The sequence below is a fragment of the Sinohyriopsis cumingii genome, unplaced genomic scaffold (genome assembly GCF_028554795.1).
Source record: "Sinohyriopsis cumingii isolate HCF-2022 unplaced genomic scaffold, ASM2855479v2 utg002626l, whole genome shotgun sequence".
NCBI lineage: Eukaryota > Metazoa > Mollusca > Bivalvia > Unionida > Unionidae > Sinohyriopsis > Sinohyriopsis cumingii.
In genome coordinates this window covers 29,031-41,663 of record NW_028316261.1, presented here as the reverse complement: position 1 = coordinate 41,663, position 12,633 = coordinate 29,031, and the positions used below count along the sequence as shown (strand labels likewise).

General features: G+C 31.8%; 1 protein-coding gene across 2 annotated transcripts in view; it reads left to right on the top strand.

Annotated features, from left to right (window-relative positions):
* The window catches only part of LOC149770139 (sodium- and chloride-dependent glycine transporter 2-like), an 83,173-nt gene extending 71,047 nt beyond the window's left edge, over nucleotides 1–12,126 (top strand). For both annotated transcript variants that reach the window (XM_089949328.1, XM_089949330.1), the window contains exon 15: nucleotides 194–12,126. In XM_089949328.1, the coding sequence (XP_089805454.1) occupies nucleotides 194–373 (180 nt within the window). In that variant the 3' untranslated portion in view covers nucleotides 374–12,126. The remainder of the gene's footprint in view (nucleotides 1–193) is intronic.
* Nucleotides 12,127–12,633: the final 507 nt, after the last annotated feature.

Genomic DNA, 12,633 nt, shown 5'->3' with positions numbered 1-12,633 from the left:
TCTCATACATTTACATGTACCTTTTATGACTCCTCATTTGGAACAGAGCTATTACCTTTTATCTCTGTTTTGTTTTAACATGGGACCCCTGTGTGACTTGTCACACTTTCTAGATGTCTGTCTTTGAATACAGCAGGGACTCCTTCCCTATTCATGGAGACAAACTCACAGTTATTGTTTCTGTCATTTGTAGTGCATGAAGTCCCTGGCCAAAACAGATCCAGATTGGGGTCCTGTAAAGAAGGAGCACAGAGCCACTCGTGAAGCCCTCGACTGTCTTCCTGCAGAACAAATGGAATCTATGCTGCCACTTACTGGAGGAAATACCCATACAGCCAATGCCTTACTCCAGAAGTATGATGCCCATGTTTAAGATGATTAAGTGTGCTTTGATGGTACTCTATTTCACAAAAGAGTAATATTGCAGATTGTGTGGAATTAAAATGAATTATGAATAAGAAATTTGGAAACATTTTTTAATTTATCTCAAGAGTATTGAAAAATTATGAACATAAATAACTACAAAATTATTTAAATTGATTTTAGGCAAACCAAAAGTTACTTGGTTTCACTTCAAGATAGTTAATGTCCTTAAAAGTTAGCAACAAGGTAAACACAGACCTGCCAACCCTTATAATTTTGCCTGAAGTCTTACAAAAATTATCTTTAAAATACAGACTTATGGCATTAAATCAAAATTTGTGGAAAATGATCGTTGCTGAAAAGTCCGGAAAATTTGTTCATCCGTGTTTGATTTGGATACCGGTTTCATATTAGAATTAGTGCAGTTTGTCAGGGAACCAGGCTATCTTTACATCAGTACCTCAGATGCTTTAAACTGTAAATATTGTTTTCATGGGAAGCATCTGCATAATCAAAGTGTTGATTATAGAATTCTTTAAAATTGGCGTCCAGCAAGTGATGCATGTTGAAGACAAAATAAAAAATAAGCCTCTTAAAGTGTTAAGAATCAACACAGAAGAATAAAAAGGATTATTCAGATTCATGTGAATAAAAGAATTGCTATATTCACGTAAAATGGATTTTTTTTTCTCCAACAATTACATCTAGTTGAGAGATAGCAACAAGCCATTGAGCTAGCAGCATAGCATTTGGAACTGAAGTTTGTGCACTGGTACTAGTGGTAAATACGGTCTGGATGTACTTTACAAACTTTTCAGTTGAACATGTTTACCATCTCTGCTTGTTTCAAATACCGAACTTTTAAATACGTTCTCCAGCTTTACAATAACAGTTTATATTTTGTTACACCTTACTGAAAACTGGTCAAACTTAAAGAAAATAAATCAACTGCCTTACTGAGATGGTCTCATCAGGGTTGGCAGGTCTGTAAATATTTGCCTTCTTAATTCATTTGAACCTAACAGCAGCAAAAGCATGTCAGTTATACCCGATATTTATGTACAGCCCTGTGGTAATTCTCAAGATATTTTTTTTTAAAATTCTTATCTAGTGGTATTTTTTAAGGCCTTTCCCAAGAAAGGCCACTCCCACTGTATCATGTTGCAGGACTGTACATTTTTACCTTGTGTTCTTTTGACTAGAGGCTGTAACTGGAGACCAGTTTCCTTAAGTTCACCAATGCCTCAGTCCTTAAGCTCACCAATGCCTCAATAGCTCTTGCATAATGGGGTCTTAAAACAATTACCCCAGCATACGTGGAACATGAGTTACCATGGGACTTTTGAAAAATTAAGAAAGGGATAGACATTTCCAGTGAGGTGATTGGGGAAGGGGTGGGTTAAATGGTTGAATACTGATTTTATACTTTCATTAGGAATAATTGCCAATAAATATCTCAGAAAGATCTTTAAAAATATTACTCCAAGAGGTTCAGCATTCATCAAATGTATACCAGAAAACATATTGTGTATTACATAAAATGCATTTTGTATGTTAGTATGAATACCTTCTAGTGTTATTGTTGATTCACAGCAAAATAAGATTTCTTTTTCTTAATGCTGGATATTGAGATCATGAAGTAACAATGTCAAACTCAATTTGTATTGTCCTGTTATCTGCAGTAATTTCACTGTAAGTAATTTTTGAATTTCTTCTCATCCATGGAGTGCCAATTTGGGAATTTTGAGTTCACTTGAAACTTTCAAATTTGTTTCTCCATAATGAACCCTGTCTGTGAAATGGGGTGCTTCATGTATTGTTTATGTCTATTGCATGGTTCCTTGGTGAATGAATAGGATAAATTACTGATTCATGTTTTATACTTTAATTATATTACTGGTGTAATAATTTTTATATTGGTGTTTGGTTAACTAACTTGCTTGACACACAACTGTAACTGATAGCTCATTCACAAATAGGATTTGCATGCCTTTTAGCTTTTTTATTCTTCTCCCTTTTCTTGATTTGAGACAAAGTATGTAATAAACATGATAGTACTATGCATGTCAACTTTTAATAGATTGTAACAATGTAACAAACACTGACACAGGTAGGAGAAACACCATGCTGAATTAGGTTCTCACAGAAATGCTCAGACATGCTTGTGACAACTGACTGACACTTTTTATGTTGAATTCAATATTTAATTTATGATCATTCTAATTAAACCAAATTAAAAATAGATAAAACTTAAGATCAAATTTCACACAAGAAAACTTATTTACTTGGTAGTTTAATTTGTTAAAGTGTTTCCACCATGACTGACATTTTAATTGATCAGAAAATGTGTCGTGTATTGATGTTAACAGTTTTCTGAGAACTTTTGTAAGGAAAATTGAACAAAATATATGACTTTGAATTAAATGTTGCAAATTTCATGACATTCATTCAAATTTCCAGGCACTAACTCAATTTTTTACTAAAAAGCTAGTGATTTATTACATTTTCATTTGCCAATTTTTATCAGTTTTTTTCACATTCACTTTTATTTCCTATAGGTCACCAAATTCTCATTAATCTTGAGCTGAACAACTTTGTGTACGAGTTATTTGGAGAGAAAATTAGCTTTCAGTATATACTACATTAACAGTCAAACTAAACTTATTTCTCACAGATTGGGCCATGACATTTTCAGGGCTGAGACCATCACTTAATTTACCAGAGCCATTGTTTTGACAAAAAAGGGGATGTCACCCATTCCAGAACAAAAACATTTTGAAATGTGCATCTGATACAACTAGGCACACAATTTTAAATGGCAGTTTATTTATTTGAACAGAAAAGAAAAATCCCAGCATGGCAACCAGTATTATTTGTGAACAAAAACATCATCAAAGTGTTATTTTTTTCGCAGGCCATTAAATGATACAACATTTTTTACCTAGGCCACTTAGGACAGTCACATCAGTACACAATAGAGATTTTAATTTTTGGAATAGCATAATTCGGGGGAAAAATGATAATTTTCATTTGGACACAAATTATATGGACAGCAAGAGAAGTAATTATTTGTCAATGTTTGAAAATGGGATAAATAACAGTATTTTTTACAAATACACGTAATGCATAAATTATTCATTCTCTTTTCGAACTACTTAAGGTTGATTTTGTGGCTCCTAAAAGATGATATTAAAAATGCTTATCATCAATCCCTTTGATAAAGTCTAAAAGTTTTTACATTGTCCCAGTCATAGAACTTTTAATAATTTAAATGTTTTATTTGTTTCACATTTACACTGAGTTTTTGAAAAAAAAATTATTATAAATGTTTTCATGGTATTACTTTTATTAGAATGGTTAGAATTTCTTTGAAGAAAAGCATTGCTTGACTTGAGATGTTTATTCACTGGAATTTCTCAGGTTTAATAATGCTTAACTGTTATACTTTCATCAAATATAATAATGCTATTTTCAGTTATGCCTCCATGGATCGCAGAAGGGGGCAGATTGCTTTGCTACAGACTGTCAGATGTCTATAATTCTTTGCTTCTGTCCAAAATCCCTTTCAGCACAAAAACTACTTGACTTGGAGCCATGAAGTTTTACACACTTTAAATGTGGCACAAGTTGATGACCTAATTAAAACATTTCAGACCAGCAGAAGTATTTCGATGAGTTTAAAAAAATCTTTTATACATTTTTGAGCAGATAAGCAAACACCACATGAGGTAGACAGATGAAATGTTATAGGCACACTTGTATTCATATATAGATAACCAGATTGGATTTTAATTTTTTTTAAAGATTTGTTGTATTTTTATGGCCTTTTTTTTTTATACAAAAAAAAAAGACTTTGTGAGCACAGTTTAGGAAAAATCATGCAAGGTAGACATATGAAATTTGGTTTGAATGTTTGTATGCAAAAATTGATGACATGATTAGATTTGCCTGACAGTCTAGCAATTTTTCCAAAGTATTAGGTTTGAATATTGGGACTTGGACTGAACTGCTGTATTTGAGGCATTCATGTTTGACAACACAAATCTAATTTCTTACTTATTGTGCAGTTTTTGCTTCAATTTCTTTGCCAGATATTGTGATAAATGGAAGCATGTAAATGAAATTAATTCATAAACTGATTTTAAAAAATCATGTAAATATGTAATTGATTTATATGTTCTCCAACATGAGATATATTTAGTTCCTTGCAGTGATCAATTTTATTTCCCCTTGATATTACCAAAATCTGCCAATTCTTTACAGACAATCACTGTGGTACAACACATTCATGTTATAATGTTGTTCCTAACCTTGTTAGAACTTACCTTTTATTTTGTAAATATTCATCTAAGGATTCTAAACTTCAGGTTTTTTTTTTTTTCTTTTGTAAATGGAAATTAATAGATCTCAAAATGTGAACCAACTTCTGAGGAAGTTCATTTTAATTTTTGACCTGTAGTAATTTAATATTCTTAATGTAATAAAGTATATTAGAGAAGGACATGTTGTATGTTTTAATTTTGTATCTCGTACACTTGTATATTTCAGCGTTTGTAATAATTTTGTTCATTTTGGGGATGCTCCAAAATAAACAGTTTTAAAATGATAATGAAGATGAGGTCATTTTGTCTGCATCTTGTAAGATTGTTTGTATTTTATTTTTGTAACTTGTATTCTGGATTTGTATAACAGTCTTAAGTTTTCAGATGTATTATTTTGTTATTTTAAGAAAAATAATTTTTGCTCATTTTGCCGTCCAAGGGCTTAAAACAGCTTGCATACAGTTTTATGAACTCATAAGGCAACTTTTCTTTGTTTCATTGCAACAGCATGAACGAAGATATGCAATAACAATGGAACAATGTGCCATTAATTTTGGGTCTTAGCTTTCCTAGAGCTGAAACATTTACAGGAAACTTGTTTTACAATGACGAGGCTCATTTCCAGCCTTCTGTTGTTGCAACGTATCCGTCTTTGTCAAGATCATACCTTAGTTTAGAAGAGTTATTGTCCTTGTATTTTTGTTGCAAAGCAGGATGTAGTAATGAGAAAACAAAATTTAAATCTATCCTTCATATATAACATGATCATAATTCATTTTTTGGTCAATCTTGTACATATTTTCCCACATTTCAGATATTTTTCTAGAATTAAAAACGTTTACATTATATCTTGGTGAGATGTTCCCAGAAATGTAACATTTCAAGGAAAGAACAATAGAATCTAGGAAATATACGTGTTTGTTCCTGGGAAATCTGCTGAAGTTTCCATTAAAACATAAAATTCACAAATCAGTTTTATGTTGGAACCCAAATATTCTGTTATAACGAGAGTTGAATATTTGATAAAACAATACTCAAAACAATGCCTGTTTGTTTTACGGTATTTCATTTAAACGTGTTAGTGTTATAGTTATCCTAAAGTATGTATTCTCTACTGGTAATTAGATTCTAATGTGTAGAAGCTTATCAGGTTACAGCATCGTTGCCCTTTGCAGTACATCAGTATTGCAATGATTTCCAATTAAAGTGTTGGATTAAAGAGTAGGTTGGTAAATTGACATCTTCTTCATTCATTGACACTGGCATAATTAGGACAGTTCCAGTTAAACATAGTTGGGACCCAGGGAAGGCACTTTAAAATTAAAGTAGAAAGCAATGTATCCTAGTTAAAAGTTTGTTTGATTTAAATGATCATCATTCTTCTAAGTTAACTGGCATAATTATATTTCATTTAAAAAGATCACTGTTAATTGAAGTTAAAATTGTGTTAAATTTAAAATATTGTCATTGATCCAAGTAAAAATTGTGTTTTATTTGAAAGATTGCCATTGATCCAAGTTAAAATTGTGCTTGATTTTAAGGACCACCATTGATCCAAGTTAAACCTATGCTTGATTTTAAAGACCACCATTGAACAAGTTACAGTTATGCTTCATTTAAAAAACCAACATTGACTCAAGTTAAAATTGTGTTGATTTAAAAGATCACCATTGATCCAAGTTAAAATTGCACTTGCGTTTAAAGACACCCCCCCCCATTGATCAAAGTTAAAATTATTTGTTTTCAAAGATCTGACTAATTATAGTACTCTGGCATTTTTTTTATAGCCTTCCTTGGTTAACGTGTACAATTAAGTGGTGTAGCCCATATTATGTAAATTTAAGGTTCAGATGTTTGTGAAATGGTGGGTTGTGTATTTGGTTGATATATTTTTGAGTGACATTGGTAAGAAAAGATTACTGTATCAAATATTTGTATCAAATCATTGATATTAATTGTGTATGTATTCTGATAGTAAATTGTGTATGTATTCTGGCAGTAAATTTTGCCACTGTTTATGCTTTATGCTCTCTGTAAGCAAAAGAAAATCTGAATGTGTGAAAAATTGATGTTTCTCAATGTTGCCATGCTACAACTGAAAATTCCACCAGAAGAAAAAAAGTTGGCAAAAAATTATGTACACAATTTATTTACAATTGCTTAATATCCTTTCTAATGTTCACAGATGGAGAACTTTCTTTTTATGGAAACACATATTGTAAAATATGTTGTTAAAAGGCAAAAATTATATTGGACATTCCTTTCACTGACATTGGAATAAACTTTTAGTTTATTCTGTCATAACACTTTTAACATCATATGTATTGAATACCTTACCTATATCATTAAAACATCATATGTATTGAATACCTTACATATATCACTAAAACATCATATGTATTGAATACCTTACATATATCACTAAAACATTATATGTATTGAATACCTTACATATATCACTAAAACATCATATGTATTGAATACCTTACATATATCACTAAAACATCATATGTATTGAATACCTTACATATATCACTAAAACATTATATGTATTGAATACCTTACCTATATCATTAAAACATCATATGTATTGAATACCTTACATATATCACTAAAACATCATATGTATTGAATACCTTACATATATCACTAAAACATTATATGTATTGAATACCTTACATATATCACTAAAACATCATATGTAATGAATTCATTACATATATCACTAAAACATCATTAGAACCATCTATGTTTTATGGTTTCCTTTTAAAGTATTGGATTTTATCTTGTATTGTAACTAATTACAGTATTAGTTATATCATCATCAATTGTTATTCATTATATTCCATGCTATACACAATTGTTCTTTGATTTTATAATACAGGATGAGCTGTCATATATTTTAAAATTGCATATACCAGATAAATTAATTTACATTATATTTGTAATGGAAAATCTGATGTGTGTGTGTGTGTGTGAATTATTAAGCAGTCTGAGTTAAATTTGAAAGCAGTTCAAGAGTCAAAACCTTCATTTCAATATTTTGTTGTAGATATATGAAAAACGTTTTCCGTTGAGCTTTTAGCTTACTTGGTCAAATGAGAATATGGTACGACCGTGTATTCTGTTAAGTGTTGTCTGTTGTCTGTCCAGCCATCAACGGTTGCTTGTTGCCACTCGGGGTCCATATTTCTGAGCAGATTTCAATCAAACTTGGAATATGTGTTTATATCATCAAAATCTTGGGCAAGTTTGATAATGAACTTTCATCGATGCAAGTTTGATAATGAACTTTCATCCATGCAAGTTTGATAATGAACTTTCATCAATGCAGGTTTGATAATGAACTTTCATCGATGCAGGTTTGATAATGAACTTTCATCGATGCAAGTTTGATAATGAACTTTCATCGATGCAAGTTTGATAATGAATTTTCGTCCATGCAAGTTTGATAATGAACTTTCATCGATGCAAGTTTGATAATGAACTTTCATCCATGCAGTTTTGATAATGAACTTTCATCGGTGCTAGTTTGATAATGAACTTTCATCCATGCAAGTTTGATAATGAACTTTCATCCATGCAAGTTTGATAATGAACTTTCATCCGTGCTAGTTTGATAATGAACTTTCATCCATGCAAGTTTGATAATGAACTTTCATCCGTGCTAGTTTGATAATGAACTTTCATCCATGCAAGTTTGATAATGAACTTTCATCGGTGCTAGTTTGATAATGAACTTTCATCCATGCAAGTTTGATAATGAACTTTCATCCATGCAAGTTTGATAATGAACTTTCATCCATGCTAGTTTGATAATGAACTTTCATCGATGCAAGTTTGATAATGAACTTTCATCCATGCAAGTTTGATAATGAACTTTCATCCATGTAAGTTTGATAATGAACTTTCATCCATGCAAGTTTGATAATGAACTTTCATCCATGCAAGTTTGATAATGAACTTTCATCCACATTAACAGTATGATGATGTGTCTGATTGGATGAACTTGCTTCCACTCTTTAGGCTGCGTTTCAATTGACCAAAACTGTAATATATTCTGAATATCATTCAATTTGGATGAGTTTGATAAAGAATTGCATAATAATTAGGTAAGATTATGAGAGATACTACAAAAGTATTTTTAAAAAACACATTGTAATGCTGCTGTGAGTTTTAAACTTGTGACCTCTTGTTTAGCAGCCAGGTTACCCATCCTAGAACAGGTAAAATAAAGTTTCAACATAAAAAAAATTTAAAACAAGAATTGTTTTTTTTTAAATTGAGATGAGACTGTTGAAAAGAAAGTTTTAACATAAAAATACCAAAAAAGTATTGTAAACAATTATGATGCTGCTGCGAGTTTGAAATTGGTACCCTCTTGTTTGGCAGTCGGATTGCCCATCCTAGGAAGGGATTAATTTCAACATAAAGAAAAAGTATTAAAAAGACTGGCTGCCATGAGTTTCAAACTTCCAACCTTTTGTTTGGCAGCTGGATTGCCTGTCCTTGCATGGGAGTGATAAAAGAAAGTTTCAAGATAAAAAAAGGAAAAAAAAGTAGATAAAAGTAGATAAAAGTAATACAAATTTGGATGATTGAGTTAAAGGAAAGTTTGAAAATGAAAAAAATGCCAAAATATTTTTAAAGATTGGGGGACTGCTACGAGTTTTAAAACTCGCGACCTCTTGTTTGGCATACGGGACTCAAAAAGAGAGATATGGTTCTTTGTGTGTGTGCGTGTGTGTGTGTATATATATATATATATATATATTGATGTAGAGAGTTGTGTCTAACTATTGGTCTCTCTTTCCAAAGTTATAAGATTAGGTCATGTTTTGATGATTTGAAAGAAAAAACTTTTTCTGGCCAACCAATCCAATTTTTTTAGCATGAAAATATTTTAGGACTGTGTGGCAACCAAGTACTCCAAAATTTTCATTCCACTCCAGTTTTACAGTATGTACACATGTGAGTCTACTTCACAACCTTGCAGTTTTTAGTTGCAAAGGTGAGTGATAACACATGGGCCTCTCATTCTGAAGAATACTGTACACTTTCTTTATATAGATCTTATTTTATGTCTAAAAGGCATTGACTTTTGAGCTACTTTTTTTATGCACTCGGCATAGGAACAACAGAGTGTTATCCCTCGTATTGAGACAGCCTTATAATAAAGTATATTACACTAATAATTTTACTTCTACTTGATGAAAAGGAATCCATGACCAAAATTGCTGTGTTTTAACTAATGGCTTCATTGTAAGTGCCTACTGTTGTGTCAGTTATAATAATATATTATAATTTCTTATTTTGGGGTCTCTTGTGTCCATTATATCTCAGATTTACGGGTGTTCTATTTTCCACTTTAATCTGTAGTTTGTCATTTATGAGTTGATAAAGACCTGTTAAATTTTAACTAACTTTGCTATCCCATAACATATGTTTACTTGACCATCCTTTAAACTCAAATTTACCAACCCTTAACCTACTGGGTATTTACTAGTTCAGTGTTTTTCTAACATAATGTTCCTTATTTTTTTTATTTTTTTATCTGTTTTTTTGGTTGCTGGAAATGGCAAATATAATACCGGTAGTAAAAACTTGACAAAAATGAGGAACTCTTGACATGTATTCTGGTCAACAATTTTTGTGTATAGCTTTAATTTGGATTACCAAATAACACATTGGCACCATTTTTAAGTGTAAATTTTGACATGTACCTCAAAATGATGCAAATGTTGTAGGTACAAGACATACTGTTATGCCTATTTATAATGCTTATTTTGTTTGCTGTTCTTGGAAACATTTTATTTTTAAATGTCACTTAAGTGAATTCTTGTTGACATCTATGTTCAGCCATTGTCCTTTTATTGAGAAAAGCATTGAAAATCACAGGTTTACAGTAGTGGGGCATTATGTCTTTGTAGATCTATAGCATACATAAGTCATTTAATAATCATTTTGATGGGATAATCTCGGAAGCATGTACAGCATCGTAATGCTGTCCACGAAAGCCATCGAGTATAACGCATTATAGTAAAACTGCCTTATAATCAAGTACATTATACATATAATAGTATTCATAATTAAATGTGAACCATAATCATATTATTATTGTTATAAAGGAACCATGTTACGATGAATGGTATTATAGTGAGGGAGTGCTATATTAACAGTAACAGTTCTTGTTGGGTGCTTTCAGTATTCTTGTCATGAAATTGTACAGGGTTTTCAATAGCTTGTACCCTAGGGTTTTGACGCTTGGAACTTAACAATTACCCATTTTTGACACACGGAAATTTCAACTTCTGTGTCTTTTTTATGCCTGTAAATTTTGGCTGGAACATCAACCTTAGTTACCATTGATTCACTTCAGCATAGTTTCTTACTTAGACAAATTTACTGTATGAGGCATTGATTGACATCTGCTTGACAATAATCTACTAGACCTTGACAGCCAATAATATCCCACCAATGGAAGATATGCATGAACTGGCAGGAGCTAGTGGTTCACTGAAGTCAGGATTCAACTGACAGGTTGGATTGTTTTGAGATTACATCTGAAGTTTATGATGGAGGAAGAGGAAACAATTATGACATAAATGGACTGCCTTTGGATAAAATGTCAGCATTGGTATGTTGGGACATCAAATTATAATTAACTGGTTAGAACTGGAACATATCATTTTGGTGGCTCGTGAAGCCAGTTGTGAACAGAAGTGGACCAACTTTATTTTATTGGCAAGTTGCTTTATTTAGCAGGGTGTTTAAAAGTTTGGAATCATTTACGACTTCACTAGATTCATTTATGATAAAATATCAGCATTTGTTTCATTGCACTTTAAGTTATAATCATTTAGACAAAACGGAAATATATGGCTTCTCACTAAGCCAGTTTTCGGCATGGGATTGTGTTTTATTGGTGATTAATTTGCTTAAATCATCAAACATTTAAAACCTCAAACGATTTAATTAATGGACCATTCAGAAACAAATTTAATGAACATAACACTCAGTGCATACATCTAAACTTTAAAAGCACAATGATGCAAAGAAGTATGTTTTCTTTTCTGTCTCTGTCTCAGAAACGACCCGTCAGTGATTAATTTTCTGACCCTGAGACTCCAAAGAAACCGAAACATAGTGTCAGATCTGATGAGAAGAAGAGTCAGTCTGCAAAATTTGTTTCAAAATTTAAGGATTAGTTGAAAAGTGAACTGACAGTTTTATGATTTTCTTTTTGCCTCCTGAGATTTTGAGGTCAAGGGTCAACTGACTCTTCAGTTTGGAAATCTATTGAGAACCCTGTTATATATTATCAGTGTTTATTGGCATGTTTGTGATATGAAGCCTTAGACTCTAAGCTTCATGCGGTATTTGTGACTTGCTTTTGAAACCTGACATTATGAAGAAAATAATAAAAGATTATGTACCGGTATGCAGATCTGTTGTTATTATTATTGTTATAATATCGTTATGTGTCAGTTAGTAGTACATATAGTGACTTAGATTATGGCTGTGGGTGTCATCTGATGATCATTGCATTCAAGAGATTTCAGGGAACTGCTGATCAACCCAGTCACCAGCTAGATTTAGGAGTGAATCATTATACTTATTAAGACACATTGCTCATGTTTCGGTTGTTGGGCAAACATTTGTCTAACCATGTAAATCACCAGCTTGGTAGTTTTATCTATTTTATATTGGGAATGGAGCAAAAGCATTATCTGATTGAACCCAGTGAGTGTGTGTAGCCTTGAGTTTGGTTTTGTTTTGTGTGCGTGATTTTTATTTTTAACATAGCTTTAACAATTTATCAGTTGTCTGTTGCATGTGTCTTTATTCTATATGGTTTGTATGATGGGTCAGTGGAATTTTCCAGGTTATGTTCCTTTATGTCAGCAATGTTGGTACCATCCATTATGATCAGCTGACCATTGGGCAT